This window comes from Aquarana catesbeiana, linkage group LG01 (genome assembly GCF_042186555.1).
Source record: "Aquarana catesbeiana isolate 2022-GZ linkage group LG01, ASM4218655v1, whole genome shotgun sequence".
In the NCBI taxonomy this organism is placed as follows: domain Eukaryota; kingdom Metazoa; phylum Chordata; class Amphibia; order Anura; family Ranidae; genus Aquarana; species Aquarana catesbeiana.
In genome coordinates this window covers 502012628-502034129 of record NC_133324.1, presented here as the reverse complement: position 1 = coordinate 502034129, position 21502 = coordinate 502012628, and the positions used below count along the sequence as shown (strand labels likewise).

General features: G+C 42.8%; 1 protein-coding gene across 9 annotated transcripts in view; it reads right to left on the bottom strand.

Moving 5' to 3' along the window:
* Positions 1-21502, bottom strand: part of MYO9B (myosin IXB) — a 282650-nt gene that overhangs the window by 65407 nt on the left and 195741 nt on the right. For all 9 annotated transcript variants that reach the window (XM_073593007.1, XM_073592941.1, XM_073592970.1 and 6 more), the window contains 2 exons: positions 6643-6755; positions 6373-6524 (listed from right to left, as the gene is read on the bottom strand). In XM_073593007.1, the coding sequence (XP_073449108.1) occupies positions 6373-6524; positions 6643-6755 (265 nt within the window). The remainder of the gene's footprint in view (positions 1-6372; positions 6525-6642; positions 6756-21502) is intronic.

Below are 21502 nucleotides of genomic sequence, written 5' to 3'. Positions count from 1 at the left end.
CACAGCTAAAATAATGAAGGAGTGCCTTCATAACAACTCCGTGACTTTTCTTGAATGGCCCAGCCAGAGCCCAGACTTAAACCCAATTGAGGATTTTTGGAGAGACCTAAAAATGGCTGTCCACCAACGTTTACCATCCAACCTGAAAGAACTGGAGAGGATCTGCATGGAGGAATGGCAGAGGATCCCCAAATCCAGGTTTGTTGCATCTTTCCCAAAAAGACTCATGGCTGTATTAGATCAAAAGGGTGCTTCTACTAAATACTGAACAAAGGGTCTGAATACTTGGGAACATGTGATATTTCAGTTTTTCTTTTTTTAATAAATCAGCAAAAATGTCAATAATTCTGTGTTTTTCTGTCAATATGGGGTGCTGTGTGTACATTGAGGAAAAAAATGAACTTAAATGATTTTAGCAAATGGCTGCAATAAAACAGAGTGAAAAATGTAAGGGGGTCTGAATACTTTCTGTCCCCACTGTATATCCAGCCTCAAAGATATGGGAATATCCAGCCTCCAATATATCGCCACAGGTGATGTGTCATCAACTTCTTAAGGCCCATATATTAACACAGATATCCAATATCAAGCTTAAGACGCCAGGCCTGAAACTTTTACCATATCGTTATAGGCTCCGGTTAGCATGGAAATCAAATGAATAAAAAGGTCTTCCATAGTGTAGTATGTTAAAACCAAACAGCAATGTATTAAAAAACTGATTAAATGGGTTCTTGCATCAAACTATCATAAAAAGTGCAATAAGGTAAAATCACGGCCTTCTTGCGTTGCTTCCAGTCCACGACTCTATCCGGCCACGCCCTGCGCATTACGTCACGTGACTTCATCAGGGGAACCGGATTGGCCATTGACTGATAGTATTTATACACTAGGGACAGGAAGTGTTACGTTAGCCATTTTCTTGTAGCCGATTTCTAAATTAACGGCCGCGGCCATTTTAAATAGGCAGTGTAATATAAAGAGAGTCCTAGAACACAGAAAAGCAGTGAAGCTATTTCCCTATGTTGAATATAAACTGATCTGCCATTTTCCAGACGTTCTATAGTATAATAGGTAATGTAGCCATTCTCAAAAATAAATAAATGAATAAACTTCAAATAGAAAAACAATATGGTCAATTTCATATCATTTCTACTGAATCCGTCGGCCATTTTCTTGGAGGTCAACGACGAACTAATCTACATCATACATAAAAATGTAATTAAAATAACGTGAGATAATAAAAGCTAATGTGGGATGTAGATTAGGCCGTCGTTGACCTCCAAGAAAATGGCCAACTAATTCAGTAGACATTATATGAAATTGACCATATCGTTTTTCTATTTGAAAATTATTAACTTATTTACTTTTGAGAATGACTACATTACCTACTATACCATATAACTTCTGGAAAATAGCTGATCAGTTTATATTCAACATAGGGAAATTACTTCACTGCTTCTCTAGGTTTTAGGATCCTCTATTTATTTATATTACACTGCCTATTTACTTGGAAAATAGCTGCGGTCATTAATTCAGAAATCGGCTACAAGAAAATGGCCGCCATAACACTTCCTGTACCTAGTGTATAAATACAATCAGTCAATAGCCAATCCGGTTCCCCTGATGAAGTCACGTGTCTTGACATAATGCATTGGGCGTGGCCCGATAGAGTCGTGGACCGGAAGTGACGCGAGAAAGCGTTCAAACTCCGTGATTTTACCCTATTGCACTTTTTATGATGTAAGAACCTATTTATCTTGCTGTTTGTTTTTAACATACTACACTATGGAGGCCATTTTTATTCATTTGATTTCCATGCTAACCAGAGCCTTTTATAACAACGATATGGTAAAAGTTTCAAGCCTGGCATCATGAGCATGATATTGGATATCGGTGTTAATATACGGGCCTTGAGAAGCTGATGACACATCACCTGTGGTGATATATTGCATCCTGTAGTTTGGAGCCCAAAGGCTGGATATTCCCATATCTTGGAGGCTGGGCATAAATTGTTTGGAGGTGAGAGTTCTGGGAGCACATAGCAATTGTGTGAAGACACTGAATGAATATTATTTATTGGAGATTGTTTAATCATCAAGAACATTAGTGCACATCGGTTGAACTTTAATTTGGAGCATCACTTTTGCATATATTTTATTGTATGCGACAGTTAATTACTGCGCGAGATCACTATCCATTTATTTATGTACTATTATGTGTGTTGCGAACACTATAGCTTTTGCAGCTTGTTAAATCACTGATTGTCACGTTTTTCACACTGATCCAATAGGTAGCGCGAAGGGCCTTCATTAGCACATGAAATCAATACTATGCACTAGTCTGTGGCCCACGTTCACACTATTTTAGCACTTTTTTCAGTTAATATAGGTATTATTTTACATTTTCAATATACTGTAATCTAGTCCATATTTGAGCCTATTTATAGTATCTCATGATGGATTTTTGAATCGTGAAGCTTGTGTATTTTTATTCCGAGTGCTCACAGTATTTAATTTTATGCAACACGTGTATTTTACCTGCATTTTTAAAAAATATATATCTCCCCCACCTCTCCCTTTGACGGTCCATTCTGGAACTGCATGGTATCTTCCACAGTATTTTTTCCTCCCAGTTTTTTCTAACAATTTTAGTATTATTCACAATGATCCAAGCTTTCTACACTCTACACCAGTTTTTATTGTATTTTCATTAAAATGTATGATGTTGGGCCTACCTACACTGCTATAATCCCGTATGTTAATTAGATGTAAGGCAGCCCCCCTGCTACCTTCCAATCAGGCTTTAGAAAATAGGTGGAGCCCCACAACACATTGCCTTGCTTGACCAACACTACCACAGCCTTACTGACCAAGAGACTGGAGCCCCTGTGGACACTTCCTGTTCACAACTTTTGAGCGGGGGCTGCTAGAAAGCTACCATCCCTGCTAGGTGCTCTGCTTTACCTATGTACACCACTGGTGCTGATCTTTACACCACTGCTAGCTAACCAGATTGTCCTGGTAAAAGTTCTTCAGTAGTAACTTTGATGGAAGTGATTGTATACTATTATTATTATGTGATTGTATACTTTTACTACACCCTTGTTTCTCGTGGCAGTGCTGGATCATCCCTGATCTCAAAGAGCTGCAGTACTAAGTGCATTGTTCTACTCCCCAAGATGTCTGCATGTACAATGAAGTTGGACTGACACCTAAATGCTGCAAACACAGTATTGTGAGCTGCGGTTTCATTTCTTATGGAAAGTATATGTACAGTGCGTTGAAAAAGTAATCATACTCCTTGACATTCTCCACATTTTGGCATGTTACAACCAAAAACATAAATTAACTTTTTTGGGATTTTATGTGATAGACCAACACAAAGTGGCACACAAATGTCCCGTCACCACACGGAGGGCCTCCAGCATCTGGTAAGGAGGCCCTCTGTGTGGTGACGGGACACTTATAGTTGCTCTTTTCACAAGGTGGCGTTTGTCCTTTCTTGAGTTGGTCACGATGCTAGGGCTTTTTGTATCTATTGTGCACAAAATAATTTTTACAGTATCACGCGATGATGAATTATTATTTAATATATACCGACATCTGTGGAACCTATGCATATCTGCTTTGAGAGGATTCCAAACGTCTTGGTTTATCTCACAAGATCTACAACCCAGGCTGGGGTTACGGCCATCTGCACGTTTTGGCTTACAATTTGGTAAGCATGCATTTCACATGGTGATAATTTTACGTGACCCACTGACTGGCGAATAATTATCTGCATCATTTGTCCAATAATTGGGACTTGCTTTCATTTATTCACAATTTTTTTATGCATTTTATTTTTCACTCTGGACTTTATTTAGCATGATTTTTTTCTTTTTTATTTATGTTTATCTCACATTAATTGCAGCTTTTTGGGATTTGCCCACCCTTATTGTTCACTGGACTAGCGCAGTTTTCTTTTCCTCCATACAAAGTGGCACAAAATTGTGAAGTGGAAGGAAAATGACAAATGGTTTAAATTTTTTTTACAAATATCTGAAAAGCGTGGCGTGCATTTGTATTCAGCCCCCTTTACTTTGACACCCCTAACTAAAATCTAGTGGAACCAATTACCTTCAGAAGTCACCTAATTAGTAAATAGAGTCCACCTGTGTGTAATTTAATCCCAGTATAAATACAGCTGTTTTGTGAAGCCCTCAGAGGTTTGTTAGAGAACCTTAGTGAACAAACAGCATCATGAAGGCCAAGGAACACACCAGACAGGTCAGGGATAAAGTTGTGGAAAAGTTTAAAGCAGTGTTAGGTTATAATAAAATATCCCAAGCTTTGAACATCTCAAGGAGCACCGTTCAATCCATCATCCGAAAATGGAAAGCGTATGGCACAACTACAAACCTACCAAGACATGACCGTCCACCTAAACTCACAGGCCAGGCAAGGAAAGCATTAATCAGAGAAGCAGACAAGAGGCCCAGGGTAACTCTGGAAGAGCTGCAGAGATCCACAGCTCAGGCAGGAGAATCTGGCCACAGGACAACTATTAGTCGTGCACTCCACAAATCTGGCCTTTATGGAAGAGTGGCATGAAGAAAACCATTGTTGAAAGAAAGCCATAAGAAGTCCTGTTTGTAGTTTGTGAGAAGCCATGTGCGGGACACAGGAAACATATGAAAGAAGGTGCTCTGGTCAGATGAGACCGAAATTGAACTTTTTGGCCTCAAAGCAAGATGCTATGCGTGGCGGAAAACTAAAACTGCACATTACCCTGAACACATCATCTCCACCGTGAAACATGGTGGTGGCTTCAACATGTTGTGGGGATGCTTTTCTTCAGCAGGGACAGGGGAGATAGTAAGAGTTGATGGGAAGATGGATGGAGCCAAATACAAGCAATCTTAGAAGAAAACCTTTACCGATATCTGCAAAAGACTTCAGACTGGGGCAGAGGTTCACCTTCCAGCAAGGCAACGACCCTAAACATATACGGATAGAGCTACAATGGAGTGTTTTAGATCAAAACATATTCATGTGTTAGAATGGCCCCAGTTAAAGATAAACCTAAATCCAACTGAGAATCAGTGGCAAGACTTGAAAATTGCTGTTCACAGATGCTCTCCATCCAATCTGACAGAGGTTGAGCTATTTTGCAAAGAAGAATGAGCAAAAATGTCACTCTAGATGTGCAAAGCTGATAGAGACATACCCAAAAACGCTTGCAGCTGTAATTGCAGCGAAAGGTGGTTCTACAAAGTATTGACTGGGGGGCTGAATACAAATGCACCAGTGGTGGTGCGTCCATAAGGGCGCACAGGCGCCGCCCCCTCTCTCCTGCCACCCCTCTAGCAGCAATAGCTATCTATGGCCGCTGCTGCCACCCCTTATTCAGGCACTCGGCCCCTTTTGGGGCGCTGGGCAGCTGATTTACAACGGCAGGGTTTTTTTTTTTTTTTTTGAGCACCTGATTAGAGCCATAGGCTTTAATAGGCGTCAATAAAGGTGACCTGGGAGTGCCCATCTGGGCGCTCCCAGGTCACTCAGCTGTGTTAGAAAAGTGAATGAATATTTGCTTTCCTAACACTAAACCGCCTCTCCGCCAATTAGGTGCTAGGATCTGTTACCCGCCACCTGATTGGCTGAAATGACAGGAGCTGTGATTGGACGCCTATCAGGCGTCCAATTATAGCAGAGGACGGGAGAAGACATTGAGGAGCTGTCCCACCGCCACCAAAGCACAGCAAGTACAGATGGTGGGCGGGGGGCACACTGATAGCATTTGATATGGCACAGTGGCTGTGTTTGATGGGGCACAGTGACTGCGTTTGACAGGGCACGGAGGCTGCAACTGGTGGTACAGGGAGGCTGCAACTGGTGGTACAGTGAGGCTGCAATTGATGGTACAGTGAGGCTGCAATTGCGCCCCCCCCCCCCAAAAAAAAATTTTGAGCACCAGCCACCACTGAAATGCACACCACACTTTTCAGATAATTGTAAAAAAAAAAAAAAAAAAAAATGAAAACCATTTATCATTTTCCTTCCGCCTCACAATTATGTGCCACTTTTTGTTGGTCTATCACATAAAATTCCAATAAAATACATTTACAATTTTGATTGCAACATGACATAATGTGGAAACTTTCAAGGACTATGTATACATTTACAACTTTCAAGGGCTATGTATACTTATTGAAGGCACTGTATGTGTATATGTGTTATATATATATATATATATATATATATATATATATATATATATATATATATATATATATATATATTATATATATATATATGCTTTAAAAAAGTTCAGTACTATTAGGCAAGTTTCACGAACAAGGTAACGTGATACAGAGCAAGTAATGATACATACCATCTAGGGATCGTTTTGTTGCTAAAGGCTCCTTGGCAGAGTGAAGGAAAGATGGCTGTTCTGTGCCATCTGGGGTGAGTGGGCCATCTTTGCTGTTCTTTTTGTCAGGCTTTTTGCCCAGAAGCCTATACAGAGGGCTCTTGTAGCTATGCCTGTGGTAAGCAAAATATTTATTTGACTTTTAATATAAACAAAGTCACTTATCTAATCAGATGTAGTAATATATGTCAACAGTCAGCAAAACTCTATGATCTCTTTGGAAACACTCACTTGTCTGTGGACTGTGCACTACTGTCTGGAGGAGCCTTGTTTTCAACGGATTTCTTTTTCTGAAGATTAGGCTTATTTTGTTCTTTATCATTGTCAGCTGACAGAGGCGGTAGCTGCACAAGAGATATTACAGTGTCAGAGCGATTACTATAAAAGTTAAACTCCCTGTTTAAAGGCAAACAGTTGTAAAGATAAATATGTATTCATTCTCTGCGGAAAATTACCATTTATACAATTTCTTTTTTAAATATGTCCGTGACTACAACATAACCTCTATACAATTAGTTATTAATATTCTGGTAAAGAATTAAATATTGTAAATTTATTTTAATTCAGCAGGGGGTGCTTTAGGCTTCCTTTTCACAAGTTTATCGGTCTATCCCTAAACCCTGTACACATGGACATAATGCCAGTACAAAATATACTAGTTGACATTCTGCCCGTGTGTATGTCAGCGTTTTGGCTGGCTTCTGTCGGAGGAGCATGCTGGAAAACCAGCAGCCAACCGACTCGCGATCAGTGCTATCTGCCATTGGTGTTCTGACTTCATTCTGGACTATAGGAGAGCGGTGACACAACCTGCATGTTGTGTGGTGTCTGTCAAGCAGGATCCTTTTTGTTTACAACCATCCTATCTTTTTCATTGAGGATATTATGAACGATTTGGATTTTCATTTTATTTACTTTGGGAATTTCATTCACCTAATCAGTGGGTGATGTTTACATAATATGCCAATTGCTTTTAGCGCCACTATTTACTGTAGTAGCCATCACGGTAGATGTGTTATTCTCAAAATATTACCCTACCCAATCCTCTCAAAGTTGAAGAGACTGTGTCCAAATTGGCTCCCTCATTTATATCCTCTGGCTTTGTAAAAACTTCCTAAGCCCTTGGCTAATAGTATGTAGCCTTTTAGTTAAAAATATAGATCTCCATAACTGGCACTGTTGGTATATAGAGAAATACTCCAACCTTGACAGGCCATAAATTATGTATTGCAACCAAAGTGGTTACCTTACGCAGATGGCGAATAACTGAAACGATATAGTCTTTTAAAGTTACGGCTAAACTCAGCACATACTATTCTTATGAAAAGACTAGCTTTCAAAAAAAAGTAATCTAGCAAAATTTCAAAATTCTCTAAAAGCGATGGTTACCAAATCCAAAATGCCTGGTAAATATTTGACCCATTTAACAATTTTAGAAACGCTGAAGGAAGAGGGAAGGGAAGGGTATGGTCCTGATGGTATAATGGGTTGAAATGTTTGTCCCTGATCCATTATTTTATTTTTGTCTGTTTATCTAGCATTTTCAGGAAGCTAGCAATGGTAGCCCATATATTTCCCTCGTTTTAGGTGCACATTAAAGAGATTTGTAGATTAACATACGGAATGCACAGTTTTTAATAACCTGGCTGACTTGTAGACATACATCGTGAGAATGGTCAGTAACGCTCAATGACATGGGAAAAATATTTTGTCTATGGATTTACTGTTTGCTAATGCTATATATTAACACCTTTACTGAAAAGCTATTTCAGATGTCTACAACGTACCTAATAACTTTTAAGTCAACTTTTATCAAACCTGGAGCAGCCAGAATCTGTAGCAGTTGTGTATGGCAACCAATCAGCTTCTATCTTCAGCTTGTTCAGTTTGAAAACAGAAGATAGAACTAATTGGTTGTCATGCACAACTGCTCCAGATTCCAGCTGTTCCAGTTTTGATAAATTCCCCCTGTGAATGTTCCATATGTACAGATCTCAATAAATTGGATTTTTTCTACAGCTTACCTGTAAAATCCTTTTCTTGGAGTACATCACGAAACACTGAGCAGCCATTACTATCTGGGTTATACGCCACCTACTGGTAAATGGACACTGGCAGATCAAACAGGAAGTCCTCCCCTATATAACCCCTCCTACACAGGAAGTACCTCAGTTTTGTAGCAAGCAATAAACTTCCTGTCATGTAAGAAAGGGATTTTACAGGTAAGCTGTAGGAAAAATCCAATTTTCTTTATCGTACATCATAGGACACAGAGCAGCCATTACTATCTGGGACGTCCCAAAGCAATACCCTTGAGGGAAGGGAGACACCATCGCAGAAACTGCCACTATTACTGTTTGTAATATGCTGAGGCCAAAGGCAGTATCCTCCATGTTCTTGACATCCACCTGGTAAAACCCCTGTGGATGTATAACCCAAAGATCAAATAGTGGTCTTGCACACCTGGGCCACCAACACCTGATGGATGGCCCAATATACTTCCCCACACCTGGCAGAGAAACTATCCCCAGAAAAAAAATGGGATTGCTCTTTAAACCATAGGAATCATTGATCATGGCAGCACAAACCAGGATTCCTGACCTGTGTCGACAACTCAAGTAGATCCTGAACGCCTGAAATAGAGTACGTAGCGATCTTTCTTCTGCCGACTGTGGATTAGGAGAAAAATAAAAAGGCAAGACACTGCCCTGATTAAAATTAAAACTAGAAATCACTCTAGGCAATAAAGATGGATGAGGACGGAGGGGCGTAGCTGGCACATGAGAGAGGAAAGATGTGTGTCGCTACAGCTGGGTTCTTTTCCTCCTTTCTGCTCACCCCATCCTTCACCCTGGGTCCCCCAAGATGGAACTACATTGCTCCGGCGATCTGAACGCCACGCACCACAAGATCACAGGTCAGTGCTCCCCGCCCCTCTTCTTGCACAGCCATCTTGGACACAAGGCCAAGCACTATGTCGGCGGCAACACAGACACCCCCCGGAGATCCAGCTGCTGGCGGCCCCACAGGAGCAGAGATCCTGGCCGCGACTAACGCCAAGGAGGCACTTACAGCAAAAATGTATGGGCTGACTATGGATGTCAGCTTGATAAGGCACGACATGGACAAGTTGTGCTCCCGCGTGTCTGAGGCAGAAGACCGCATATCGCGGGTGGAGGATGTGGTCTGCTCTGATTCTGCTAACCTCCATGAACTTCAGCTCCAGGTGAGAGCGTTCCAGGACAAGGCCATAGACACCGAAAATCGTCTGCGCCGCAACAATGTGTGGATCCTGGGCCTTTCAGAGCGTGCAGAGGGCTCTAAGCCACTTTTCTGGCTCAACTCCTGGATCTGAGGGACCTTCCGCCTACATTCGTGCTGGAGAAGGCCCATAGGGTCTGCCCCCCCACCGAATCCGGGTGCTCCAGTGTGGCCATTCCTGCTTCGCCTAATGAACTATGGAGATCGCGATCGAATCCTGGCAGCAGCCTGGAATAAGCCAGACCTCCGCTACGAAAATTCTAAAATTCTCCTTTTTCCGGATTATTCCCTGGAGATCCAACAACGTCTCAGGTCATTCATGGAGATCCGACGACTCCGAGAGAAGGGCATCAAATTCAGCTTGCTGTATCCTAGCTGGCTCCGAATTGTGGATGGAGATCATGCCCGTTTCTTTGACTCCCCTGATGCGGTTTCCACTTGGCTGGAGGACCTACCCTTTTTGAGCCATCGTCTCCTGGCTACCTTCTGACTGGCTTTCCCTATACAGGCTCTTGTTTTCGTCAACGGTATCCTGCCATGTGAAGAGCCCGAATTACTGAAGCTTGGTAATGCACTATATTCCACCCCCCCCTTTTTTTTCCCTTACAGCTTGCATAGACTGGGCACTGCAGTCTTCTTGTTTTTTTGGCTGAGAACACTCCACAACACTTGGTTCCCCCCCCCCGGGCATAGGGTATTGAATGTGACAAGTACGTTTACCTACAGTGCCTTGCAAAAGTATTCACCCCCCCCCCCCCCTTGGCTTTTTACCTATACTCTTACATTACAGCCTTTAGTTCAATGGTTTTTTTTTTTATCTGAATTATATGTGATGGATCAGAACACAATAGTCTAAGCTGTTGAAGTAAAATTAGAAAAAATATATAAATAACACTATTTTCTCAGAAATAAAAAAAATGATAATTGGCATGTGCGTATGTATTCACCCTCTTTGTTATGAAGCCCATAAAAAGCTCTGGTGCAACCAGTTACCTTCAGAAGTCACATAATTAGGGAAATTATGTCCACCTGTGCAAAGTGTCACATGATCGGTCATTGTATATACACACCTTTTTTTAAAGGCCCCAGAGGCTGCAACACCTACAGTAAGCAAGAGGCACCACTAACCAAACACTGCCATGAAGACCAAGGAACTAACAAGTAAGGGACAATGTTGTTGAGAAGTACAAGTCAGGGTTAGGTTATAAAAAAAATATCCAAATCTTTAATGATCCCTAGGAGCACCATCAAATCTATCATAACCAAATGGAAAGAACATGGCACAACAGCAAACCTGCCAAGAGACAGCGGCACACCAAAACTCACGGACTGAGCAAGGAGGGCATTAATCAGAGAACCAGCACAGAGACCTAAGGTAACACAGGAGGAGCTGCAGAGTTCCACAGCAAAGACTGGAGTATCTGTACATAGGACGACAATAAGCCGTACGCTCCATAGAGTTGGGTTTTATGGCAGAGTGGCCAGAAGAAACCTACTACTTTCAGCAAAAAAAAAATGGCACGTTTTGAGTATGCAAAAAGGCATGTGGGAGACTCCCAAAATGTATGGAGGAAGGTGCTCTGGTCTGATGAGAATAAAATTGAACTTTTTGGCCATCAAAGAAAACGCTATGTCTGCCGTAAACCCAAACATCACATCATCCAAAGAACACCACCCCCACAGTGACTTATCCAAAGGGACTTGGAGCCGTGATAGCCGCAAAAGGTGACTCTACAAAGTATTGACTTTAGCGGGGTGAATAGTTATGCACATTGACTTTTTTCTGTTATTTTGTTGTTTGCTTCACAATAAAAAAAAAGACAAAAAAAAACACATCTTCGAAGTTGTGAGCATGTTCTGTAAATTAAATGATGCAAATCCTCATACAATCCATGTTAACTCCAGGTTGCAAGGCAACGAAACACGAAAAAATGCCAAGGGGGTGAATACTTTTGCAAGGCACTGTAGTTTTTGGGATGAGATCCATCCCTGGCTGTCCCATGTTGGGATGCTCAGTTAAGGATAAGGTTGGCACCTCCGTGCCAAGTTGTTAGGACTTCTATGTTAGAGTTTTGCTTATATGCTCTGCCGTTTTCTTTTTTTTCCCTTTTTCCTTTCTTATAGATATCATTACTGTATTGATATGTCAATGGCTCCTATATATTTTATATATGACCAAAAAGAACTGCGTTAGCAACTTGCTAAAAATAAATAGTGTCAAAACCAAATACACTATATGAAAAAATATATAGTGAATATGACAAAATATCATACAAAAAGAAAATTGCATATATACCTAACACAACACACCAAGTGCTGAACAAAATAAATACCTACAATATAATAAAGGATGAATCAGAAATGTGCAAACTATACATGTGCAACTGTGAAGTGATATAGGTGAAGGTTATCACTGCACTCATACAAAAATATAAATATATGTGCTCTCATGGATTCGCAAACACAAATGTTGAAGAAGCGAGCCTCTAAGAAGATGCCAGGTGGAATAGTAAAACAAAAAAGTCATCAATAACAAAATTTGCAAACTAAAAGTATTTGATTGAATAAAACTCTTCCATAGGAGAGACAATTGGCAGACTACCAACTAATTCATCCGTATAGTAAACAGGGCAGACGGTATACTGATGTTGAAGATGCACGAAAGGAAGCTTTGGAGGATCACAAGGACTCGCGTTCCGCCAAAAGAGAAAGAAAAAGTAGATGGTGTAAAACCTTAAGATAACATAGGGTCACCTGCGCATATAAGCGCTACTCACGGGACCGGCATGCAGAGCAGGCATTCAGATACTAGGTCGGTTCGCCGCTAGTCAGCGTGCGTTCCACCAACTCCAGGAAGTGATGTCACTGGTCACTAGTTGCTGGTTATGCGTAGGCAGGATGTTGCGTCGACGCGTTTCGCCCCTCCCCCAGGGCGTTATCAAAGACTGTATATTTTGCTGCTTTACATATGTCGTCTGGTCTCGGGTTCACTCATACCTTCCACTTCTTATTACCCACTTCCTCATGACACCACGCACATTTGACGAATTGAAAATTAAATCCTGGAATGTTAGAGGGCTCTAAATTTAAAAGGGTGATAATGTTTTAATACCTTAAGCCCCATGCTCCACACATAATCCTACTTCCAGAGACGCATCTCACAGGCAGCAAAATTATGACACTGAAGAAGCCCTGGATCCAGAAGACTTTCCATGCCACTTTCTCAAACTATGCCAGTGCTTGTTAGCAAGAAGCTGCCCTGTGTCGTTAAACATGTGCACATGGATCCTTCGGGGAGGTATGCGATTGTTGTAATGACACTGTGGCAACGAAAATGTGTGATATCTGCTATATATGCCCCCCCCCCTTCTTCTCAGATATTCTTTATACAGTTCTGGCAAGGATTGTCCCCCATTGCCCGGCTAAATTGCTGCTCATGGGAGACTTTAATTCTACCATGTCCCCTACATTAGGACAGGCCCACTCCAACTAAGCAATTTTCAGGAGATCTGTTGAATTGGGCACAGGCAGCTGGCCTCACTGATATTTGGAGATAGAAATATCCTGAAAAAGAAAAAAATGAATTCCTGCTTCTCTTCCTCCTACAAAACTTCTTCTCACGTTGACCTGGCTTTTGCCAATCCCTCCCTCCTGGTAGATGTAGTGGGAACCGAATACCTGCCTAGCGGGCTGTCAGACCACTGTCCCTTGAAGTAGTCCTCCGCACTAGACCCCATCCTAGTGGGTCCCTGTGGAGACTAAGTGCTCACTGGGTTTCCTACCCAGATATTTCCGAACAAACGCCCCACATTTTGCAGGAGTACTGGAATATAAATGGGGGTACATCCTCTTCAGATATAGAATGGGATGCCTTTAAAGCCTTTACGAGAAGCCACTATATCTCCTCCATAGCTGCAGTTAAACGCAACCAAGCCGTTGAGGAGCAATTCCTGCGAACTAAGGTTATTGACCAAACCAGTGCTCACTCTTCAAAACCCACTGCTTATAATTTTGATTCTCTTGAGTCAGCTAAAATAGAGCTACATCTAAATATGGCTGAGGTCACCAGGATGAACCTCCTTAAATGTAAACAAACTTTTTTTGAGCATGGAGATAAGAACGGCCGTTTTTTGGCGCTATTGTCTCAACATGATACTCCCCTAATGCTGATTCCGGAGATCAAATCCCAATCTGGCAGGCTACTTACCTCTCTAGAAGACATTTTGGAGGAGTTCAGATTGTATTATGCTACCTTGTACACCACCTCGCTGTCACTGACAGCTGCCTCATCTGATTTTTTTCCCCTCTACTGGACACTGTGGCCCTTGGCTGGCTTTCTGATGAGGAATGTTCTGTTTTGGTTCGCCCCATTTCCCCAGATGAGGTTCGGATAATTATACAGTCTTTTTCTAATGGAAAAATTCCAGGGCCTGATGGTCTACCAGCGGAATTTTATAAAGCCAATGGAGACCTTCTTGCCCCGCTATTAGCATCCCTCTATGAGTGAAGCCCATGTAATTCTTATCTACAAACCCCTTAAAGACCCAAAAGCATGCGCCTCCTATAGACCGACCGACTGACTAAATATAATGTCAAACTTATTTTCCATTCAGTGGTCAGAGGCTGCTTACGATCCTTCGCATCTTTTACCGACTACTATAATATCCCACCCTCCCACCTATTCAGGTACCTTCAGTTGTCTAACGTCTTCAATAGTCAGTTCACCACCTCCCTAAAATTGGAAAGATCTGATTTGGAACATAGATTTAGAACGGAATGCGCTGAGAAACCCACCTCGGTGTTATATAATCACTTAACGTTGGCATCCCTTCCCAATCTCAACAACCTCCGGCAGAGATGGGCAAGAGACATGCCCAAGCTTGACAACTATGATTGGGAGGACGTATGGGATCTTCGCTTTCACCATTTGGTTTCCCAAAGAGATAGGCCAACATACATCCTTATGCCAAGACGTATCTTTATGCCAAGACGTATCTTTATGGAAACACGTATCTTTATGGAAACACGTATCTTTATGGAAACACGTATCTTTATGGAAACACGTATCTTTATGGAAACACGTATCTTTATGGAAACACGTATCTTTATGGAAACGTGCGTTTAAGGAACCGTGCGTTTAAGCCAGTTTGCAAGCATGCACCTGCTCAACTGCACTTGGCCCCATACTAGCCTTGCAGGATTTAGCCAAGCACATAAGCACCCAATGCAGCCTCTATGCTGCTTCAGAACAGTGATAAAAGAAAAAATAAGCTTCTGCAGACCAAGCGCACACTATACTGGAGATACAACTCCTTGGAGGCAGTTCACACTGCCGTAAATGGGCACGACTTTGCGAGGCAACTTCGGGGAATTCCTGGGTAATCTTCCTGTAATGCGGATCTAAAGCACATCAATTAAGATAAGGATCCGACTTGGAAACAACTTCAATTTAAATTTATGGGTACAAGTTGGTTAGAAGTCGCCTTGAAGTAGTACAGGAACCTTTTCTCAAGTCGGAGCGACTTCACCCACAACACCTAGTCATTGGTTATGCATGCATTCTATTAACTGGAGAACCACACAAGGGAATAGAAAACAACACTCCCAAAAGGGATAAATACAGGGGCGAGGAACATCCAAGATCTCCCAGGAAGGGGGGCTGGGAGCAGCAAAAGGTGAACAAAAGGAAAAAGCTCTATCCGCTCCCAACCCTCCCCCTATAGGGGACACCCCATCTCGTCCAGCCAAGGTTTCCACATTCTCACAAACTTCCTGTAGTTGCCTTGCCTAATATAAAACACTCTTTCAGTACAAGTCATTGAGTTGATAATCTCAACCCAATTCTCCACAGTCGGGGCGGGGGAGTGTGTGTGTGTGCCTGCCATTTCTGTGCAATTTTCTTGCCTGAAATAGGCATCTTAAGACTACTCTGATGGCATCATTCGAGCCTCTAGCCTCCTCCATATCCCTTAATAGGCATGTCTTGGCAATTGGCGATATTACAGTTTTAAAGATTTTATTTATCCTGTCCACTACCTCCACCCAATATCTAAATAGTTTTGGGCATTTCCATACCATGTGAATAAAATCCCGTCGCCCTGCACCTGGGGCACTCATCGTTTTGTCTCCACCCGAGTTTAAACGTTTTTTTTGGGGGGTATAGTAGACTATGTATTTGGAACAAGTGAGATACCTTCTGTGAAGGAGAAATCGACACCAGTTCTCCTTGTTTCAAAATCCTATCCCATTCTTCCACAGTCATTGGCCCCACATCTTTCACCTATCCCACTTTACTCTTAGAAGGTCCTACTCTGTTTAATGTTTTAGCCTCCAATTTAGCACACAGCTCTGAAATTAGGCCTTTAGATGTATCTGTGTTGATTATTTTTGAGAGAGTGGGGATCTGGGTCCATTCAATTGACTGTGACCTAAACTGTGCTTGAATAGCGTGTAATTTGAAGGTATTTATAAAAAGTTATTCAAAATATTAAACTCTCGTTTCATACATTGGAATGTTTTCATAAGATTACCCTCATATAATTGACATTGCCGGTTAATGCCCTGTCTCTCCCATTCCATGGGCCTATCTATACCTATTACTTCCGCTAATTTTCTATTGTTCCATAAAGGGGCATATTCCGATATCCCACCGTACCCCAACCAACAGTGCCTTCGACACTTGCCATACTTTACTAATTTTATCGTCGGGCATATATAAATAAATGGGTCTGCCTCTAGTACCTCTATTAGTATGCTATGTGGGGCCCCCATTATCATCATTCTACCATTAGAATTCCCCGCTCCAAAAGCGCCACAGCCTGCTAGATGTTGGAGCTGGGATGCCAAAAAGTATGACCTTGGGTGTGGGACCGCCATACCCCCTTCTTGAATTGGAAGCTGCATAGTTTGCAAACTAATTCCAGATTGGCCCTTTTTCCAAATTAAAGCGGGGTTCCACCCAAATTTTGAACAATATCTGTATGTATTCTCTTCCTTGCCTAGATGCTGACATGCCATTTAAAAAAAAATTAAATCGCCGTAATTACCTTTTATTTTTCTATTCTTCTTTGCACTTCCTGGTTCTCCTCCCGTGGGAGTAGGCGTGTTTCTAGCCTCTCCCAGACTCCTGGGAGCTAGTCTCAGGCTTCCCAGGATGCCACTGAGCATGTGCGGGTATGAGCGGTGAATGCTGGGAGCACAGCATTCACCACATCCAGGAAATAAATGCTTGTGGGCTTCAAATGCCCACAATGAAGATGGAAACCGCCTGCAGTGAATAATATAAGTTATTCTTTCCGACGAAATCTGACACAGGCGGACATATTACACACAATATGTGAGTATGTAATGCTGAGAAGAAAAGTTTGTGAATGAACTAAAAAAAAAAAAAAACGATAGATAGGTGGACCCCCGCTTTAAGTCCCTAAAAAGGAATTCTATTTTTTTGAACCACTTTTGGCCTAACCAAATTGGGGAGTTATGAAGAATATATAATATCTGTGGTAGCCATATCATCTTTATTAGATTGCAACGTCCTGCTACAGATAATGGGCGTCGGCTCCAGATATCTCCTTTTTGTTTTAATTTAGGTAGTAATGGTGCTATGTTGTCATTGAGATATTGTTTTATATCACTTGTAATCCAAACAACCAGGTATTTCAATTTTACAACAACTTTGAGGTGGGGAATTCCAGACGGTATCTGGTTGCCAAGTGGGTCGACTGGTAATAAAGCCGATTTGTCCCAGTTGACAACCAGACCAGATAATTGACTAACCTCTTCAACCATTTGTATCACTGTTTTCAATGAAGTTTCAACATCCCCAAGAAAAAACAGGACATCATCAGCAAACAGTGCTATCCTGTCCTCCCCCATCCGACTCTGTAACCCCTGTATATCTGGCATTGATCGAGTCATAATTGCTAATGGTTCCATCAAGAGAGCGAATAGTAAGGGGGACAAGGGACAGCCCTGTCTCGTCCCTCTCTCTCTAACTTGAACAGATCTGAAAATTCATTGTTGATTTAAATTTTTGCTCTTGGTGTGCTGTAAAGTATTTTCACCCATCTTATTAAGGAGGGGCCAAACCCAAATCTCTCTAATACTCTCCATAGATAGTCCCATTCCAGGTTATCAAAGGCCTTGGCGGTGTCCAATGCCAATATGGCCCTAGAGCCCCCATTCTGTTGGAATCTGCATGTTTAAAAAGACTCTTCTAATGTTGATGCTAGTTGACCTATTGGGAATAAAACCTGACTGGTCAGAATGTATAAGTTTTTGAATACAACTGTTTAAATGGGTTGCTAGGACTTTGGCCAAGATTTTTACGTCCGTGCAAAGTAGTGAAACTGGGCGATAGGAGGAGGCTTCCCGGTGGTCTTTCCCCTCTTTATGTATTACAATAATGGTGGCTTCCGACATTAAGGTGGGCAATCTCCCATTGGTCATTGCCCACCCCAGTGTCTTCAGCAGTTCAGGGAGCAATACCCCTCCATATTGTTTGTATATTTCTATTGGAAGCCCGTCTGGGCCTGGCGACTTTTGATTGGGCATTCCAGCCACTGCTCGCTGCAATTCATCTAGGGTCACCGGAGCATCTATGTGCCTTTTGTCATTTTCTGTCAGAGTCGGGATTATTATTCCCTGGAGAAAGTCATCTATTTTCTCATTTCCAGTTCCCTTTTAGATTTATACAGCGACTTATAATATTCACTAAATGTATGTAATATCTCAGTCGCGACGGTAGGAATTTTTCCATTTAAAGCCCTGACGGCCGAAACAGTGGAGGGGGGGTGTTAGATCTAATCAATAGGGACAATATACGACCCACACTCTACCCTTCACCAAATTGACACGGTTTCTGAAATAATCGTTTTTTCTCTGTCTTACTCATATTTGCCATTTTATAAGCTTGTTGCTTGTCTAGCCATTCTATTTGCCTATCTGGCCTATCATTGGGTTTTCGACATATCTCCTCTCTGCCAGTATCGCCTCGTTCTGCCCGTCTGAGTTTTAGATTGCATTATTACCTGTTGGCAGCCCCCCTTAACAGGTGACAGGGAAGCTGAATGGGCATATCGCTCCAGTTTGGCTGCTGCGACTGCAGCCGCTTGGTTCCCCCTCTCCTTCGCAGCGCGCGTCAGCTGGGACCCATCCTGGAGCGGCTGTTTCTCTGGACCTCGTTTTTTGGACATATTAATCCAAGACTTTTCCCCTCTCCTTTCTTTGGCCCCAAGATTATTGCTGAATTATTAAGGAAGGGATTTAGAGCCACCAATGGCACTCACTGCAGCGAGCACGCTGCCTCCACACTATCTCCAGCTCCTTCTGCATCTACCGAGCACCGTGGCTCGTTAGCAGGTCAGCAGATCCATCAGCGGGCTCTCCGTCCCTCGAACTCTCGTGAGACCACGAAAGTTCGTGCCCAGCGTGGCTTCCACTCTCCACCCTGTGTACCAGAGCCAGGCTGACACTCCATGCTCTGCGAAAGAAACCGGGGGTGGGGGGTGGGAGCCAGGCGCCCCCTCTGAAACACGAACCGGTCCTCAAGTGGTGCCCAGAATGCAAGGCTCAGCACACCGGCCACTCTCCGTCTTGAAGCGGAGGACAAGCATCTTACTCACTCTCGTCCTCTCACACGCTCCTGCATCCCAGGGGGACTTCAGTAGTGTACATTAAGACGGCTCTCTTTCACTTCAATGGAATTTCTTATGTCCAGTGACTTGGGGCGGCTTGAGGCCTGACAAGTTGGATCCCAAGTCGCTGTAGTGTGAACCGGCACTTAAAGTGCACTGATGCCCATATTTTTCTTTTTTTTCAAAAACGTGTTTATTCAAAACATGCATTTAAAGGGTAAGTTTACCTTTACAGAAAAATCTGTAAGGTGAACTTATACAGGACCCCGTCCTCGCCCCCCCCCCCCCCCCCAATCTGAGGTACGTCCTGTGTAGCGGGGGTTATATAGGGGAGGACTTCCTGTTTGCTTGATCTGTCAGTGTCCATTCACCAGTAGGTGACGTATAACCCAGACAGTAATGGCTGCTCTGTGTCCCCTGATGTACGATAAAGAAAAATAGGATTTTTTAAAACAGCTTACCTGTAAAATCCTTTTCTTTCGAAGGACATCACGGGACACAGAGCCACAGTAATTACTGATGGGTTATATAGGTATCACTGGTGATTGGACACTGGCACAACCTATCAGGAAGTTCAACCCCCTATATAATCCCTCCCCCTTGCAGGGATACCTCAGTTTTGTAGCCAAGCAATATAGTGTATTAGAAGAGGGGCGGGACCTCTGTGTCCCGTGTCCCGTGATGTCCTTCGAAAGAAAAGGATTTTACAGGTAAGCTGTTTTAAAAAATCCTATTTTCTTTCTCGAACATCACGGGACACAGAGCCACAGTAATTACTGATGGGATGTCCCAGAGCAATGCTACCTGAGGGGGGGGGAACCACGACCAAGTAGGGTGCAATCAGACCTGAGGACCCTGTACCGCTGCCTGCAGCACACTACGCCCAAAGGCGATATCCTCATGCCTTCTCACATCCACCTGATAGAATCTGGTGAATGTATGAACTGAAGACCAGGTTGCGGCCTTGCAGATTTGAGCCATAGAGGCCCGGTGATGCACTGCCCAAGAAGCACCAATAGCCCTTGTGGAATGTGCCCTGATCTGAAACGGAGGAATCTTCTGTTTCAAACCGTAAGCTTGAATGATCAACTGTCGAATCCATTTAGAAATGGTAGCTTTTGACGCTGCCTGTCCTCTATTGGGACCCTCTGGCAGCACAAACAAAACATCCGTCTTGCGGATCTGAGTAGTTGCCCCTAGATAGGCCTTAACTGCTCTTACTACATCCAACGAATGTAGAGATCTCTCTTCCGGAGAACAGGGATCTGGAAAAAAGGAAGGTAGAACAATGTCTTGGTTTAAATGAAAATCAGAAACCACCTTCGGTAAAAAACTAGGATGAGGGCGTAGTACCACTCTATCCTTGTGTATAATCAAATAAGGCTCCTTACAGGAAAGAGCTGCTAATTCTGATACTCTTCTAGCAGAAGAGATGGCCACCAGAAAAATTAATTTCCTTGTCAACAAGACCAAAGGAATCTGACTTATTGGTTCAAAAGGCTGTTTCTGTAACACAGCCAGGACCAAATTCAAGTCCCAGGGGTTTAGGGGCGCTTTAACCGGAGGATTAAGACGCATCACCCCCTGCATAAAGTTTCGGACCAAAGAATTCGAAGCAAGTGGCCGCTGAAATAATACTGATAAAGCAGAAACCTGGCCCTTGATGGTACTCAAGGCCAGCTTCATCTCTAATCCCATCTGTAGAAAATCAAGGATTCTACCTATGACATATTTCCTGGGATGCCAACCTCTGGATTCACACCAGGTTATATAAGCCTTCCAGACTCTATGATAAATCATCCTGGAAGCTGGCTTCCTTGCATTAATCAAGGTAGATATGACAGGACCTGAGAGCCCACGACTCTTCAGAACGTGGGTCTCAATAGCCAAACCGTCAAATTTAGCGTTTGTAAGGCAGGATGGAACACTGGACCTTGAGATAACAGGTCTGGGCGTACCGGTAGGGTCCACGGGGAACCCACCGTCATCCTTACTATTTCTGCATACCAAGTCCTTCTGGGCCAAGCGGGGGCCACCAGAAGTACCGACTTCCTTTCCTGCCTGATCCTGCGAAGGAGTCGTGGTAATAGCAGAATAGGCGGGAATGTGTAAATCAGTGAGAACCGATGCCACGGAATCACCAACGCATCCGTCCCGCATGCAAGAGGATCTTTTGTCCTTGCTACAAATCTGTC